At 66.3% G+C, this 17,392-nt stretch overlaps 1 protein-coding gene across 1 annotated transcript; it reads right to left on the bottom strand.

The window, feature by feature from the left end:
* Nucleotides 1-679: 679 nt before the first annotated feature.
* PCBP2 (poly(rC) binding protein 2) lies at nucleotides 680-17,392 on the bottom strand. Its single transcript, XM_029073747.2, is given in 15 exon segments — nucleotides 680-1,215; nucleotides 4,273-4,395; nucleotides 4,718-4,777; nucleotides 5,644-5,690; nucleotides 6,126-6,190; nucleotides 7,316-7,357; nucleotides 8,441-8,533; nucleotides 10,268-10,342; nucleotides 11,173-11,301; nucleotides 12,010-12,141; nucleotides 13,473-13,589; nucleotides 14,075-14,107; nucleotides 14,218-14,241; nucleotides 14,756-14,944; nucleotides 17,330-17,392. Coding segments are annotated over 14 exon segments (1,095 nt in total). The 5' UTR covers nucleotides 14,825-14,944; nucleotides 17,330-17,392; the 3' UTR covers nucleotides 680-1,129.

The raw sequence follows: 17,392 nt of genomic DNA, 5'->3' as shown, positions 1-17,392 counted from the left end.
GTTTTGCACTTGGGAGAAATGGGAAGAGGCGGGAAGGAGGGGGGGTGGGGGGCGGGGGGTGTCGGAGACCAGTTCCCCAGGGCTTCTCAGGTGAAATTCACCCCTTTTGCCTCCCTCCCTCCCCCCCAGGCCTAAGGGGTGATTCTCCACCAACCTGTGTGGGACTGGGGCTGTGTGTCACTGTAACAGCTGTAAATATCCTGAAATATAATAACCGAAAGCCAACGCGCTTGGGACCCACTGTTTTTCTTTGCGGGGGGGGGGGGGGGCGGCTGGGGCCGTCGAGTCGGGAAGGGGGGGCGGGGGCGGGGGCGGAGGGGGGGTGGCCCGACCTCTCCCCTCCCCTAGAAACGGCACTAGCGGTTCAGGGCGTCCATCCAGGGGCTCATCTCTTCCACCAAGGGAGAGGATGGGAGGTGACGTGTGTCTGCACCCACGCGGCCGCCCTATCTCGCCCCCAGCTGGGACGGCGGGCCAGAATCAGAATGCAAAAAGAGCCATTTCAGCCCCCCATTCCTTTTCGGAGGAGAGAGGGCGTGCGAGTGAATGTGTGAGTGTGAGGTCGGGCTGACCCTCCCTTAGCTCTGGAGCCCCTCCCACCCCCAGCTGTGCAGAGAGAAAAAAAAGTTTAAGAGGAAAGGAGGGGGAGGGAAAAACAAAAAATGCACAGGAAGCAGTGTGGCATCCAGTTTCTATTCACAAGGAAAAAGCTCCAGTCCATCTTTTAATTTTTTTTTTGAAAAATTCCTGACATTACAGAACTAAACTGAAATGTATTAATATTCCACTCTTACATTTCAATGACAAACAGAAGAACTTCATGAGCAAAAAAAAAAAAAAAAAAAAAAAAAAACAAAAAAAAAAAACAAAAAAAAAAAAACAAAAAACAGGGAGAAGCTTATAAAACTAAATATGAATTTTCGGCCCCGTACGGCCGAACAGAGAAAGGAATTAAAACGCCTCAATTAAAAAAAAAAAAAAAAAAATCACGAGTGGAGGATAGAGTGTGTAAGAAACTGAAAATTTACAAACTAGTTAAAACCTGGAATTGCTGACTGTTCAGAAACTACACAGATGGATCATGGGTGGTGAACAGCAGAAGGGGGTTTATGGGTGCGTCTGCATTGTTCTAGCTGCTGCCCATGCCGCCCGTCTCGGAAGAAAGCCTGCAACACAGAAGGACACGGCGTTGAGAACCCACGGCCCCGGTCCCCCCGTCCCCCCCTCCACCATCCCCCCCGGGCTCCTCCGCCCAAGGGTCGGCGTCCGCCGGGGCCCTGCCGTCGGCGTGGAAGACCTCGGACCTGACTGCGCCTCGGCTTCCCCCGTTGCCGGCCGGGTGGGTGGGTGGGATGGGGGAGGGAGGCGGGAGACCCTCGGGCGAGGTCCCGCGCGGGCCGGGGGGCGGGGAGAGGGCGGGCCGGGTTCACGAGAACAAAGCGAGCGGCCAGCGGTCCGGGCCGCACGAGCGGGCGGCCGGCAGCGCCCTCCGCCCCGGCCCCCCGGCACGTCCGCGCCGAGCCCGGTGGAGTCCGGAGGCTGCGGAGAGACCCTCCCCCTCGCCCGCCCGCGGCGCCCCCCGCCCCCAACCCTCCCCCCTCCGAAGGCGGTGGTCCTGCCCCCGGGAGCCCCCCGCCCGGCCTCCCCCCTCCCCGGCGACAGCACACAGGCCACTAGCGACGTTCTCACGGTGCCAACTTTATTACAGCTACAGAGAGCCCGGTTAAGTCCGCTGAGCAACTTAACCGGGAGGAGGAGAGTTTAGGGGGCGGCTTTTGTCTTTTTCAAAACGGTGAACGGAGAAACCTTTATTGGTGAACACAGACCCTGACACAATTTCGTCCATTAATCGCAAGGCAAAAAACAAGCTATGAGGGAGAGAGAGAGCGAGCGAGAGAGAGAGAGAGAGAGACAGAGAGAGCAGAAAGCAACAGCTACAGCTCTAGCTCAAAAACTCAACAAGTCACAGACGCCGGGACGGGCAACACTCAGCTAGACCGACCTAGACCTAAGCAAGGGCGTCCCACCCCCCACCCCCCCGCCCCGTCCCACCCCCCACCCATAGAAAGCACCAAAGGAGAAGGGGAGAGGGAAGAGGGGGAAGGGAGTAAAAGAAAGTCACAAAGCCCACACTGGTTCGGTTTGCTCCGGAATTAACACGGGGGAGTCGGGGGGCGGGGAAGGGGGAGCCCAGGGACCCACCCCTCGGGTCGGGGGACGGGGGACGGGACGGGCGGTCAGTAGGGGGAGAATCTCTGTTTCTCGGCTTTCAGTTTGTTAGGAGCGCAGGGCACGGCGGAGGCGCTGGTAGTGGCCCCGGCGGCGGCGGAGGAGGAGGAGGAGGAGGAGGAAGCCCCCGAGGCCCCGGGCCCCTTAGTGGAGGACACGACATTGAGAGCCAGGAGAGGGATGGGTTTCATGCCAAGCAGACTGGAGACACAAGGGGCGGTCGGAAGAGGGTTGGGGAGGCTGGAGGGCGCGTCGGAGGTCCCCGCCGTGGCCAGCGAGGGGGTGGTGGTGGAGGAGGAAGAAGAAGAAGAAGGGGTGGAGGGTTGAGAGAGGTTGATGCTGAGGTGATCGGGAATCGTGACCGAGGCTGCCTGGGAGGAGGGTTTAGCGTTTTCTAAACTGTAACGGAGGAGAAAAAGGAACAAAAAAAAACAAAACACACATAAAAAGACAAAAACACATCTGGGTGGGTGGGAGGGCAGAGGCGCGAAGAGGGGAAAAAAAAAAACCAAAAAAAGAAAAGGAAAAAAAAAAGGCAGCACGGGGACACGCACACACACCGCCTCAGACCTGAGCGGGGGCTCTTGGGGTCCTAACGACTGCACCCCCTTGCCTAGCGTGGGGCCACCGACAGAGCCAGACAGACACGGAGAGATGCAGGGAGAGACGGAGACAGAGACACACAGAGAGAGAGAGAGAGAGAGAGAGAGAGAGAGAGAGAATGCACGAGGGTAGGGAGACAGAGAGACAGAGCAGAGAGCGAGGGACAGCGAAGAGGAGAGACAGCACACAGCCCACACTTCCACAAAACTCGCTGCCACTCCTCCCAGGGGCGCGGGTGGGTCACCCCCCCAACCCCCCCACCCCCCAAAAGAATCCGCCCAAGGGTCGACGGCACACAACGGCCCCTCCCCAGCCTTCGGGGTGAGAGTCTGGAGGACGGTGGGGGAGGCGTGCGGACGGTCTGGCAGACGGGGAAGGGGAGGGGACGGGACGAGCCCCACACTCGTCCCGGGCGAGGGGGCGACCCCGGCCTGGCCGACCGAGCCCGACCCCGCCGCCGGCGGGCGGCCAACCGCCCGCGGCCTCGCCGACCGCACCCTCTGGGTCACCTAACTCCGGCCGCGCCGCTCCCGCCCCCGAATCCCAGAAACGGGAAAGCGGGCCGGGCCGGCACAGCCGGTGGGGCGGGGATCGGGGAAGCCGGTCCAACTTCCCCACCCTCTCCGGGGGCAGCTCGGGGCGGGGCCCGGGGCTCCTTCGGAGGTCCCCGGCCCTCGCCGGAGTGCGAGGGAGGCGGTACCCCGGCGGTCCCTGTGCCATTCCCCGCCCCGGGCCCCGCGCTCCCTCTCGACGGTCCCGCTCTGACCGGCACGGCCCGATCCCTGGTTCCCCTCCCCGGAAAATCTCTTCTACTGCCGGGGCCCCTCTGGAGATCATGGTGTTGACGGCGGAGCCAGGCACGCCGCGAATCCCCCCCGACCCACCGCCGCCGGGCCCCCGCGCCACAGGCAGGGATCCCTCGGCCCCGCGCCGAGACACGGCCCCGGGGCGGTGCCGGCCGGAGAGAGCCCCGGCGTACTCCCGCCAGACCCCGGGCCAGGGGAAGGCCCGCCGGCCGCCGCCGACCAGGGTTCCGGGAAGGCGGGCGGGAAGTCGACGGGACTGACTGGCTGACCGCGGCCCCGGCCCCCTCGGTCTGAGCCCAGTCGGGTGGAGACCCCGCCCAAGTCGTTTCCCTGATCCAAGACGGCCCTCCGCGCAAGAGCGACCACGTGCCCCGGGGGGAGCAGGGGTCCCCGAGGAAAGGAACCACCCAAGGCAGCCCACGCATAAATCGTCTCCGTCACGTCCGCGCCGCTGGGTGGCCGCGGGCCGGCCGACCCTTCTCCCGCCCGGCCTCGACCACGCACCACGCGCCACACACGCACTTACCCAACACGCCCCTAACCCTCCCCTCCCCCATTTCCGGGCAGTTTGGCCTTGACCTGACATTGATTTAGATATTGGGCCAGGGCTTGATGCTGGGCGGCAGGATCCGGTGATGGGTCACCTGCCTGTCAGTCGAGCCCTTTCACCGGGTTGGCAATTTTGATCTGCGCCCAGACATCTGCGGAATCTCATTGGATCTTGGGCCTTGACGCCGATTTATGCATGTCCAATTAACTTTGGAGGGAAGCTGGGATTCGGGGAGGGAGGATGGAGGAGGAAGGAGGCGGAGGAGAGACGGGGAAGGCGCGTTAAAAGGATGGCTCTCGTGGTTAGTTCCGCCGAGTCCTGAAGCCCCGGACGAGAGGCCGTGCGCCTCACTAAAGAGCCCGGGCCCACCCCCACCCTAACTGCCGGCCCTTCCCCCCCGCCTGGCCTTAGGCCCGGAAACCAGCCCGATCGGGCCTCTCCGCCCCCGACCCCTGACCTCCCTCTCCTGGACACTGAGGAGGGGGTGGGGTCCCCGCCACCCACCAACCCCCCGCCCAGCCCAGGGCACTTACGTCGTTTGGAATGGTGAGTTCATGAGAAGTAGTCTGAGCGGATGCATCCAAACCTGCTAAAAGACAGAAGAGAGCGGGGCGGGTTTACTGCCCTGCGCGAGGCCCTCCCCACGGGGCGGCCCGCCAGCCCGGCTAGACGGCGGGCGACGGTCAGGACGGGTCGGAGGAGCGTGGGCGGCCTGGGCCAGGCCCTCTCCCACCAGAGAGGGGAAGGAAAAAAACAAAAACAAAAAAAACTCCCAAAAAGCATCATCTGACCCCAGACACTTCCAGGCTTCTCCCTGCAACACGTCTAGGACACGGAGGGTCAACGACGGGCCGTCCTCCCCTGTTGATTGAGGGTGGCGGGAGGGAGAAATCCAACTCCCGCCGGCCCGGCCTGGGGACCCCCTGGCATCGCGGGGCGCGCCTGCTCGGCTCTCGCGAACCCTTCCGGGTGGGGACCCCCGAAGGGAGGCGGGCCGCTCCTCCCGGCACCTCCCCGACCCCGTAGATCAACGCACCCACCCGTGATTTTCATTTCGAGCCTCTCGGCCTCGAGCACTTCGCTCAGGGGAAACCCGAAGTGGGTGAGGAGGGCTTTGACCCCCGTCTTTTTGTCATTGAAAAAGCCAAAAAAGAAAAAGCCACCCTCCACCCAGACCCGTCCTTCCTCTGCCTAGCCGGGGACACTCTCCTCGCCCGGCCCGCTCCGAGCGAGGCTCCTCAACGCTTTGGAAGAGGAGGGAAAAAGCGGGGTCGGAGCCCCAGGGCGCGGGCCCTCGTCCCCTCCCTCTTTAAGCTCTCAGCTCCTCTCTGGTTTGGCCCACGGGCCGAGAGCGAGACAAATAGGACTCAACCAGTCGATTTCAGAGAACGGTGCGACACTACACATTTGTTTTGGTTTTTTTTTGGTTGTTTGCTCTTTGGTAAAAATCATTACCCCAATAGCCTTTCACCTCTGGAGAGCTGGATTCAATGCCTGTTAAAATACAAGTGAAAATGAGTTGGGTGGTCTCGACCTAACCCCTTACGGACAAGTCATCCTTATAACTTTTTCTTTTTTAAAAAACAAAAAGAAGAAAAAGCCAAAAAGTGAAAAAGAGCTCAGCGCATTTCGGGAACCCCGTGGGTTCGTCACGGTCCAGATCCGGGGCCGTCAGCGGAGGGAGGAGGGCGCCGGGCAGGACGGTCTCCCCCAGCCCACCCCGGGGGGTCCCAGCCTTCCAGCCCCATCACGACTCGCCCCGGTGGACGTGAGCCGCGGGAGGAGAGAGAGAGAGAGACCGTTCGCCTCCTCGGGGGCTCGCGGCCCGGCCCGAGGCCCCGAAGCTCCGGCCGACGCCCGGCTGCCTTACGGGGGACACATGGGGCGGGGACGACGGACGGACGGGGGGGGGGGAGGGACGGGTCCGTACCGCTGATCCGGTGTTGCCGTGCGTCATGGGGAAGTGAGACTGCTGCATTGCCAACTGATGTAGCTTGGTCAACTGCGGGCGTGGAAGAGACGGAGACGGACAGAGAAGACACAGAGACGAGAGAGACATCAGAGTAGGAAGGGGCCTCGGAGAGGTCCCACTCCCCTTCTCAAGCCAGAGGCCCTCTGGGGTCCGGCCCATCCCCCGGGCACGGGGGCGGGGGCCGCCCTCAAAATCGTGGCCGGTTCTGGGAGACTGGTCCTCGGGGGACGGGGGACGTGGAGGTGGGGGGGAGGGAAGACGGTGGGGAGGGAGCAAGAAGCAAGAGCAGCAGCGGGGCCCTAACCTCGTCCCACGCCTGTCCTGTCCCCTAAGGAGACCGGGAAGGCCCGGGGCTCGGCCCCGCAGCGGGCGAGGAGATGCGGGTGCTGGGGAAGGGCGGTCCATGCGGGGTGCTCCTGTGTGTCCGAGGGAGGAGGGGAGGGGGGAGGTGGGAGGGGAGCACGGAGACACCGTGGGGAGGGGGAGGGGGTGAAGATTAAGAGCGCAAATCAGAGTGGGCGGAGCAGGAGCCACCGGTCCCAAGAGCTAAACACTCCCGCTAGCCTCCCTCGCCTGGGCTACTCCGGCCAGCTCCCCCCTCTGCCTCCGCCGATTACCCCCAGCGCTCCAGAGACCCCGCTCCTTCCCACGCCGCCTTCTGCGCTCCCCCCCAACCCCCGGAGCCTCTCCAAAGGCGAGGGGAGGGGTGGGTGGCGGGAGGAAGACGCTCCCGGCTCAGCTAACCGCAGGAACCCTCCCCGGGCGACCTCTCCCGCTCCGGGTCGGCCCCTCGGGGACAAGGAGCGCCCGGGACCGGACCGAGACCCTAAGCCCACCCCGGAAGGGAGGAGGTTTGGGGGGGGGGGGGGGCTGGCCGGCCGCCTCAGCGTTTTCTGCCCTGTCCTGCCGGTAGTGCCGTGGTGGGCCTCGGGGCGGGGAGGGGGCCGGGCAAAATCTCAACGGTTTACGGGCCGGGGCCGTACGGGTTCCTTTTGAGGGGCGGGGAGACGACGGGCTGGGCTCCTTTGAAAAAGGGACGAGTGGCTAGCTCCCTCCTCGGCTAGCGGGGTCGTGAGTGGCGGGCTTGGAGAAAATTATTTTTTTGGCGGGGCGGGAGAGGGAGCCTTCAAAACAAGAAGTGAAAACAAAACTTACATCTGGCTGTGGAATGGCATACTGTCCTTGAATGGTATAGGCCTACAAAAGGAGGAAAACAGTCCTATTAAAAAACCAATCGCGGACAGCCACCCAGTCGGGGGGAGGGGAGAGGGGCGAGTAAAAAGACAAGATTTTCAACTAGCCAGGAAGCCAGAGAGCTCAACTGGTGGTCGGGCCGGGGCGGGTGGATGGGGAGACGCCGACGTCTCTCCTGGGTCGGTTTTTTGAAGGGGCCTGATTCGGGGTCACGTGGAAACTGGGAGGAACTGGTTTACGGCAGGGCGTGGAGCCAGATTCCCTAAAATCACAGGCGGCGGCGGGTCCGCCGGACGGGGCTGGGGAGAGGGGGCGGCTGCCTTCCGCACTCGCCCGTTGGCACGGCTCCCCTCGCGGGCGACCCGCCCGGCTGCTGACCCTCGGCGGGGGCGTCCGGGGGGGGAGGGGGGACGGACCCCCGACTCCCGGCTTCGGCGCCGAGGTCCGACGACCGTTCTGTCCCTGTCCCTGCCCTGGCCTCGCTCTACGCTCGCCTCCTCAACCGGCTTCGGGCGGACCGGTCCGGGGCCCTGCGGCCCCCTCCCCACCCCCCGCCCGACCCGGGCAGCCTGGGGACCCTTCGGCCGAAAGCGGCCACCTGCGGCTCCCGGCCGCCCCCAAACCCCCCGCCCCCACCCCACCACGTTAGCTGGGCTCGGGGCTGGAGGAGGTAGGAGGGGACGAGGGTGGGGGAGGAGGGGGCTTGAAAGAGGGTGGGAAGGGATGGGGGGGGTGAGGGGGGTGGGGACGGGATGCGAATCTGCTCACATCTCGCCCCCGGCCCCCTCCTCCAAGTGCTGGCTGGGTTGGGGGGGGAGGGGGGAAAGGAGGGGGAGGGGAGGGAGGGAGGGAGAAGAGGGGAGGGAGAGGCGGGGTGGGAGACAGGAGAGGGCGGAAGGGGGAGGACGGGGAGGTGAACAAAAAGAGTCGGTGTTTACCATCCGGCAGGCTACACAGCCCGTGGACAGGTGGTGTCCACAGCCCAAAAATCGGTCGGCAGCCCCCACCCCCCGCGCGTTGTGGCAGGCAGTCTCGGCCGAGGCGGGAGGATTGAGCGAACCGTGGAGACTGAACATCCCCTCTCACCTCGAGAGGTGGTCCCTCCAGGTCAGGGTTGAGGCACATGGACGGGGTGGTGTGGGGGAAGCTGGCACTGTCGCTGCCTGTGCTGTACCTGTCCTGTGGATAAATACAGGGTTTCAGTCTCCAGGGCTGTCAATCCGGCACCTCCTCACCAGCACGAAAGTCACACAAAAATAAAAAAATAAAAATGAAAAAAAAAAAGGGGGGATGGGGGGTGGGAGAGGGAGGGGAGGCGTTGCGTCTGTCCCTCGGCCTCGGAGGAGCTCACCGCACGCTTGGGAGACGAGCTTGCAGTCGCGGAGTTGGGGGGCGGGGGCGGGGGGAGAAAAAGCCATCTTGGAAAAAGGTGACCCAGGCGGGGGGGCGGGCACGGGTGGAGGGTTTGGCTGGCTCCCCCGAGGGGGGCCGGGCACCAGATCCGCCCCGGGGGGGGGGGGCAGGGAGGGGACGCGACCTGGGCCACATGGGGAGTGGCCAAGCTTACCGAAGGTGGTCAACTGAAAATGGGGGGGGGGGGGGGGGAGAGAGGGGGAAGGGGAATGAGGGGAGTGGGGGGAGGGAGGGGGGGGGAAGGAAGGAGGGGGCAGGACCGAAGCAGGAAACGGAGGCGGCCTTTGCCGACCCCCGGGGTGGGGCGAGGGGAGCTCCCCTTGTCCTCCTGGCTGCCCTGGTCTGGTTGGCCCGACCCGACTGCCCCTTCTCTGCTGTCCCTGCCTCCCTGGACCTGCTTCTGCATCCTCCCCCCCGCATGACCGTTTCCCAGCCTCAATCCTCCCTGGCCCGGCGCCCCGCGTCAGGTAAGCGGCTGCCGGCTGGGGCTCCCAGTGGCGTCCACGATGGCCCCGGGGGGACCGCGGGCCCCCGAGGCCGCTTGCCTCGGCTCCGGTTTGCTCAACGGGTGATCTACGGGGACCCCAGGACCAACGGAGGCGAGAGGAGACTGCTGTGGGGACGAGTACAACCGGCAGGCGGGTGGGCGGGCGGGAGAAGGGCGGACGCGGGAGGGGGAGCAAAGCGGGCCCCTGGCTAGTGCCATCCTGGCCTGGCTCGGCTCTGGGCCCCGCGGGAAGGACGAGCCTCCAGGCTGCGTGGGGGGTGGGGGTGGTCTCGGTCTCTGGCACCCTTGTTCTCGAGGAAGCCCCCGCCCCGGTTCCCTGACCCTGCAGCGCTGCGCCCCTGCCCCCCTCCCTCCCGGGGCGGGGTCCCGCATGCCACGGGGGCACAGATCCAGGGGGTGGCAGAGGGTTTAGAGCTCGGGAAGGCGGCACGCTGGAGTGTGGGGGGGTGGGGAGGGGAGGAAGAGTGGGGGAGGGGAGGTGTGAGGGGGAGGGAGGGGGGAGAAGTTTGTCGGCCACTCGAAACCCCCCTCCCCGATTCGGACAGACCACCGTCCGGAGAGGGCGGCCGGCCCTAGAAGCCCACTCGGGGCGGGGACGGGAGGCGGGCAAGCCGGAAGGGCCAAATCCAAGCCCGCTCTGGATCCCCCGACCCCCACCCCGGGGCCGCCCTCACCCACTCCCTCTTCTGAGAGCCGACGGTTCCCCAAACCCATCCGCTGGAAAACGGGGCCCCAACGTTTGAGCTTTTTCCAGATGTTCAGAAAAAAAAAACAAAAACCAAAAAACAAAAAGATAATCGGAAAAAAAAAAAAAACCAAAAAACAAAAAACCAAAAAACTCAAAAACCACCAGGGAGGCGTCGGCCCCGAGTGGAGGCGTTTCAAAATGGTGGCAGGAGGCGGTCCGGTGTCGTCGCTGGCGGAGTCTGGCCCCCCGCCCCGTCGCCCCCGTTCCACGCCCTCCCCCCGGGGGAGGCGCCCGGCAGACTTACCTGACCGCCGGCAAAGATGACCGGGGAGCTGGACGGCTTGGGCCGGTACGGGATGGTCACGCCCTTCGGGGGAGACTGGGACAGAGTCAGAGGGGAAAAAAAACAAAGCGAGATAAGGTTCCAAAGCTGTTTCAGCTGTGTGGCTGATGCTCACACAGGTCGCTAGAGATCCCCTTATCGCCCCCTCCCACACACACCACCCACATCTGACCCCTTCCTCTCTACCTGTCCAAGCTAAGGCGGTGACCCCCGTCGTGCCTCCACGAGGCCCCTCTCCCCCGGGGCCGATCCTCCTCGGGAGCCCGGCCGTTAGTCCCAAAGGCTCCTCTACCGGCCCCCCTCAGCGCTGGAGTCGGTTTAACCCGCCCCGTGGCCGGTCTGGGCTACCAAGATGCTGGGGGGGGGGGGGGGATGCCCGGTCCCAAGTCCCCGATCACCGATTAGGAGGGGAGAATGCATCCATTCGATCGTAATTACTGTGCGCAAAGCACCGATCCGAGGCGTCTCAGCGACGTGCCGCCTCCTCGGGGCGCTACAAGGCCGCAGAAGCCCACCGCCCCGGGGCCCTACGGGCAGCTGCCGCTCTAGGGCAGACTTCCGCCTCCTTTCCCCTCCGCGCCTCGGGAGAGGCGACGATCCCTGACCTCTGCCCCCCACGAGGGGGAATCCCCGGGGTCCTCCCCCCGCTGCCGGCCGGGCCCGAGGCGGGTGTAGAGATCACCGCGCCCCGGCGGCCTCCGCCTCGGACCCCGACCCCCAAGACGGGCGGGGGAGGCGGCCGCGGGCTCCGGGCCGCTCACTCGCCCTCCCGGGCCCGGCCGGCCCCTCCTGACCTGGCTGGCTGGAGCCCACCCCCTAGCCCCGCCCCCCAGACCCCTCCCTGCAGCATGAGCCTGAGGGCTTACCTCCAACATGACCACGCAGATCTGTTTGACGCACTCGATGATAGATTGCGGGATCCCGGCGATGGTGATGGCCCGCTCGGTCGAGTTGGGCAGCATATCACCCGCCACCTGGACCTGAGCCCCCGTGCTCTGCGGTACCACCGCGGGCGGGCAGACAGACAGACAAGATGGTCAGCCGGGGCGAACGCCACGGACCCGGCTGGGCTTGCTCCCCCCCCGCCCCGGCCCCCACCCTCAAATCCACTCGGGGGGGGGGGGGGGGGCCGCCTAGATGCCGGAGACCCCGTGCCGAGCCCTCCCGCTCTCCACACTCCTCCCCCTAAAGCTTAAAATCGAGGCCGAAAATAAGCCTGGCCGCCGAGAGCGGGGGCTGAGTAACCGTCTAAATTTAACCCGGGCCCAAGAGGAAGATTCCTCTGGGCCGGTGACCCTGGGCGGGGGCTTCCCCTCCCCTCAACTGGCCAGCTGTGATCCGCCCCTGGCTCCTCGCCCTCGAGGGGCGGCGACGGGTTCCATTGAGGACCCTCTGTCGGGCGGGCCCCCCGGCCCCGAGCCCCATCGGTCGGCCGGGAAGGCAGAAGGTTCGCCCCACACCCCCACCCCCAGCCGGCCACCCCTGGCGGGCGGTACCCCTGGCGGCCACGGCCAGGGCCCGGGCCCGGGCCCTCGGCGACTACGGGCGGCCGACTCCTCGGGCGCCCGCCCGCTAACTCGGGGACGCAGGGAGCGAGGGCTCCCCGAGCCCCGGGCCTCTGGCCCGCTGGAGGTTCCGTCAGACTCCGGAAGGGGCGGAGGGGATCCGGCCCCGAGCCGCGGGGGGAGGGGGGTGTCCCCAACCTCTCGGATTTCTTTGATCTTGCATCCTCCTTTCCCGATGAGAGAGCCGCACTGGCTGGCCGGGACCACGAGCCGCAGAGTGACCGGGGGTCGACTGGCGGCCGTACTATTGGTCATGGAGCTGCTGATGTCCTGGGGGTGGAGGACAAGGGGGACCAACACACACACGAGGGGGGAGGCGTCAGAGAGCTGCGCGACACAACTGCCGATCCCAAGGTTGCGGGCGACCATCCTACCCACAACTCCCACCCCCGGGGTCAGAGGGAGGCAAGGGATGCCCCGGGTGGGATGAGGTTGGGGGACCAGCTCCCGCATCTGGCAAGACCCGATTTCCCGGGGACCCCGAAAGGGCAGCTCTCCAGCCTGCGGACCCCTAAAGCCCGTCCCACCTATCTGTTGTGATCACTGGGGTAAACGAGGGTGTCGAGCCCCCGTGCGCCTCTGGGGAGGGGCTGCCCTCGAAGGGCACCGGAGAGAGCAGGTGGGAGGACCAGCCACGGTCCCGTCCACCCGGGCCCGGGGAAGCCAGACCACGGGTGAGCGACTCGGTTTGGAAGGGGCGAGTCCCCCTGCTCTGAGCCGGGGACCCCGGGTACGGGACCCCGCCGCGTGGGCGCCGGGGAACCGTCAGCGGCCGCTCCGGCCGGCAGAGGATGACGACTCCCCGCCCTTTCCCCCATCTCAGCTCCGGCGTCTACGCCGGGAGATCGGGTCGGCCCCCCCCCCCCGGTGTCCCCAGCTCTCGGACGCCGCCGGAAGGGCCGCCCGGGCCGGGGCCGACAATGGGCCGCTTGATTAGCTGGTCCCGGGAGGGGGGAGGGGCCTTCCTTCCTTTTCTCAGACACGTGGCCGTCTCGGCAGCGGGGCCAGTGGCCTGTAGGGGGCGATGGCCCCCCGCGTAGGCCGGCCCTCTCCTCCTGTCAGTCCAACCACAATCCCTCCCATCCTCCCTCCCGCCCGCCCGGCCGGCCCCTCGGACAGAGGACGGTCGTGACCCCGGAGGGGGAGGATCGGGTTTCGGATGCCATCGGGCGCCCGGCGGCGGCGTCCCCGGCGCGAGGGGCGGCCGGAGCGAGGTGCCCCGGCCCGGACCCTGAAGCGGCGGGGGGAGCCCCGGCCGCCGCTCGTCTCTCCCGGTGCCGGCTCGCACCAGGCACCTCAACTCAACCCCCCCTCCGGGACCCGTCTCTTGCCGCAGAAACTCTCGTAGGGGGAGGCTGAGGCCAGGAACGCCCGGGGCGCCCACTCGAGTGGGACCCTGGCCCAAGCTGGATGATGCAGATGGGGAGGGGCGGGGGGAAATCTGACCCTCGAAGGGCATTCGGGAACCGCCCTTGAATTGCGGGCGGAGGGGCAGGAGCCCCCTCCCGATTCAACGGGTATCCACTCCGCCCCGGACTGCTGGAGGGACGATCCCGCTCTCCCACACTGGAGGAGGAGACGGAGACGGTTCCCAGACCAACCTCTTCCAGTTTGTCAATGATCATCGCAAAGGCTTTAAAGATGGCGTTGGTGGGTCCGGCCAAGGTGATGATCCTCTCGGGGCAATTCCCTTCGGAGATATTGATCCTTGCCCCGCTCTGGTGAGCAAACACAAGGGCCACGGGTTTACGGCATCGGTTGCGTGGGGGGGGCGGGGGGGGCACGCGACCCCCCCCCCCCCCCCCCGGGGTCCCGCTCCTCCTCACCTCCCCAAAAACCCATCGAGGGGCGAGGGGCTCATCCGGACGGGGCCGCGGCTTCTCCTCTCCCGGGCCCACGCTCGGCTCCCTCCCTCTGGACGGCAGCAGCGGCCATCTTAAGACTTAGAGGGAGGCAGAGGAGGGCCGGGACTACATTTCCCAGCCTGCCTCTCTGCCCCACAGATCTGTCATTTGCCGCCAGTCCCAGGTCGAGTAAACAAGCCAGGAACGTGCCAGCTGCCAAACCTCTCCCCCCGGGGCCCCCCTCTCTCATCAGAGTCGCTACTCTTTCGGCCGTCCCCCGCCCCCCCCCCCCGCCCCCCCCCCGCTGTCTGGCCGGGAGGGGGTAAGGGGTCTGCCCGGGCCCCCCTACGGAAACTTACCTCCTCACGCATCTTCTTGACAGACTCTCCTTTCTGTGGGGAAAGGAAGACAGCGTGAGCCCCATTTGGCTTCCGCAGCCCAAGGTGGCTAAATGCTAAGTGGAAAGGGTGCGGGGAACCCCTCCCCGGCCCCGGTCGCTTACCTTCCCGATGATGCTCCCGACTTCCTGCAGTGGAGAGAACGGGCGTTAGGATGGTGTCTCGGCAGTAAGGCCTCCCCGTCTCCCACCCAGGGAGCCCCTCGCTCCCCTGCCTCGCCCTTCCTTTCCGGCGCCGCTGCCGGGTTCCCCCCCGCCCCGTCGGGAGACCCCGGGATGCTAAAACCCTCGGCTCCGACGGCCACAAGATGGCCTGCCCCGAAAATAAAAAAGAAAACCACTCCCGCAGTGGTGACCAGAGAGCCACGCTAAGGCCACGGGGCCAACATCTCTCAGCCTGGGATAGCTCCCGCTTCCTGCCCAGACTTCAGGGAGAGGAGGGGGGGGGGATCACACTGCTCGTTCCTGGGGCTCTCCAGTCCCTGCCCTTCCCCGAGCCGCCCCGACACCCCCAGGCTAATCTGATGGGGCAGAGGGTGCGCTCGGCCGGGCCCCCGCCCCCTTCTTCCCTCCCTCCCTGCTCCTCCTCCTCGGGCCATCTCCTCTGACCTACTTTCCCGCCGCCAGGGAAGCCGGTGCCTACCTTGCCGTGCATCAGGAGCCGGATGGTGAGTGTGACATTTAATCCACCTTCAATCACACCGGTGTCCATGGCGAACAGCTTGGGGCCGGAGTGGGGGGACGAAAGAAGGAGAAGAGGCGCCCGGCTGGGTCAGGCGGTTGAGTCTTTGGTCGCTGGCGGGGAGGGCGAGAGGGCCCGGAGACTGGAAGGCTGAAACAGACCGGGGAACCTCACTCACTCCGGGGGCTCCGGCTCCGCCCCGACGGCCCCTCGGCCGCAGGGCTGCCGGGCTCCTCGCGGGTGGGGAGGTGTTGGGGTGGGGGGGGGGGGGACACGACCCTCCAGCAGGCTGCTCTAGCTGGCCCGGACTCCCGTGAGCCGGCCCGTTTCTCCGGTTGGCAAGGCAACCCCGGAAACCTGCTGAGTCCGCCCGCACCTGCTGTCCTCCGGCAGGATACACGGGCCCCGAAAGGTGAGCTTCCCCCCACCCGACTCGGCCACCCCTTCGCTTCCCCACTTCGGCCCACCCCGTGCCTCTCCCCATCGTGCGCGGAGCCGGAGAGGCGTCCGGCGCGGTGGATCTCCTTGCCGATAAGTTTAAGAGGGTGGGCCTTGGCCAATCCCGGAGCTCCCGGCCTCCCCGGCAGCTCCGGATTGGAGAAGGAGGCGGCCAAATGACCTGTGTGTGTGTGTGTGTGTACGTGTATAAAAAAAGATGGAGAAAAAGCCTCACTAGGGAATACAACGTCGACTCCCGATAACGTGTTCCCTCCCCCACCTCTACTACGAAGTGACCCAACGCAGGACAATAAAGCAAGCCGGGTCCACCTCCACGGCAGCTCCCCCTCCCCGACTCCGGCCGAAACACTGCGCTCCCGGGGACGACCCGGGTCCCTCGACATCGCTGTCTTTCCGGGGGACCCCCGCCGAGGGACCCGGCGGTTCCCGGGCAGAGACGGGGTGCTTCTACGGAGCCGGGGGAACTCCTCGGCGGCCCCTGAAGGCCTCCCCTCTTCCAAACCCCAATTTCTGGGCCGTCCCTTTCTCAAGGCCGAAGGGCTCGTCCTTCGTCAGGAGGGGGAGGATTGACGTTCCGCCGCCTCCGTCTGTCTCGAGTTGGGCCACCCTCGCTGGGCCTCGCCACTCGTTTTTGCCGATCGGCAAACGCCCGGCACCTCGCCTCCCGCCGGGCCCCCACCGAGCTCATTTTCGGGTCCTCCCGATCGACCTTCCAGCAACCGCCCCCCTCCCCCGGTCGGTTCTAACTTGCCAGGCGGCCACGATGCTTGGCCCTAATTGGTAACGTCTTTTTAAGTCTTCGGTGGGCCGGGAGGCCGAAGGATACGGCCCAGGTCGGTGCCTCCACCTCGGGGGGGGGGGGGGTCCTCCCCTCCCCGACCCCCGTTCCACCCGTCAGCCTTTTCCCTTCCCCGAATCCCCTTTCCCTCCTCCCGAACAACGCAGGGGAGGGAAAAATCCATCCCACGATTTTTTTTTTTTAAACTTTACACCCCCTACTGCTGCCTGCGCTTCCGGCCCCTCAAAAAAAAAAAAAAAAAAAAAAAAAAACCACCCCCCAAAACAAAAAACACCAAAACATCCCCTCAGGGAAAAAAATAAAAAAAAAAACCCTTCCAGTAAGACGGAGAAAGATCTCCCAAACGGGGGCCTTCCTGAAGTGCCCTAAACCGCACTGCTTTCCCAATCGGCACCCCGCCATTAGCGCCTATCTTTTTTGGGGGTGTGGGTGTGAGGGGAAAAAGGCATTTGTTTCCTTGCCCCCTGAGGTGTCGGGGTCCGTCGTGGAGGCGCGGGCCTGGCCCGGCCTGAGGCGGACGGCCTTTTTTCTTTCCCACAGTCCTTTGCGCCCCGCCATGGAGGCGGCGGCGGCGGGGGGGGGGGAGGGGGAGGAAATCAATCCCCACGAGCCGCTACATGGAGGGAGGGGGCGGAATTCGGGCGGTCTTCCCCCCCCCCCCCGTGTTTTCCTCCTTCCCCTCGTCGTTGTCCCGCAAGTCCCCTCCAGTGACGGTGGGGCGGGGGGAGCGCGAAAAAAGCGGGTCCTCTCTCCCCTCAGGAGGCCCCTCCCTCTTCTCCCATCCGGGCATTTTTTCGGCTCTTCCAAAGTCTTCCCCGCTCCCGCCTCCCCCACCTGGGGGGGGGGGGGGGCGCGCGCGCGCGCGCGCGCAACCAACGGGCTCGCGGGGCGGGGGGGGGGGGGGCCGCTGCGGGCGAAGGGGGGAGGGGAGGGGCCGGCGGCGCCACCTCGTGTGGCTGCTGCGCCAGCGGCCGCCCGGCCGGCCCCCGCCCGCGGGGAGGCGCGCGCGCACCCGCTCCTCATGACTCCCCCCCCCCATCGGGTGCGCCCCCCCGGCCCAACCCGCCGCGCGCGCGCGCCCTCTCCCTCTCTCTCGCTCCTGCGCAGCCGCGCGCGCGCGGCCTAGTAGGCCGCGGCGGAGCCGGGGCCTCGCGTGAGCGACCGGCCGGGTGGGCCGAGGGGGCGGGCGGCCGCGCGGGCCTACGCGAGGCCGGGGACGGCCCCGGGGCCTGGAGGCCGGGGGTGGGGGCGGGTGGGGGAGGGGCGGCCTGGCTTACCTGCGGGCACGGGACGGGCGAGGCGGAGTGGGGAGCGGGAAGGAGGGAGGGCGGGAGGCCGGG

The sequence above is a fragment of the Ornithorhynchus anatinus genome, chromosome 10 (assembly GCF_004115215.2).
Source record: "Ornithorhynchus anatinus isolate Pmale09 chromosome 10, mOrnAna1.pri.v4, whole genome shotgun sequence".
Classification (NCBI taxonomy): domain Eukaryota; kingdom Metazoa; phylum Chordata; class Mammalia; order Monotremata; family Ornithorhynchidae; genus Ornithorhynchus; species Ornithorhynchus anatinus.
The sequence above is the reverse complement of the archived record's forward strand: the minus strand, read 5'-3'. Positions and strand labels throughout refer to the sequence as shown.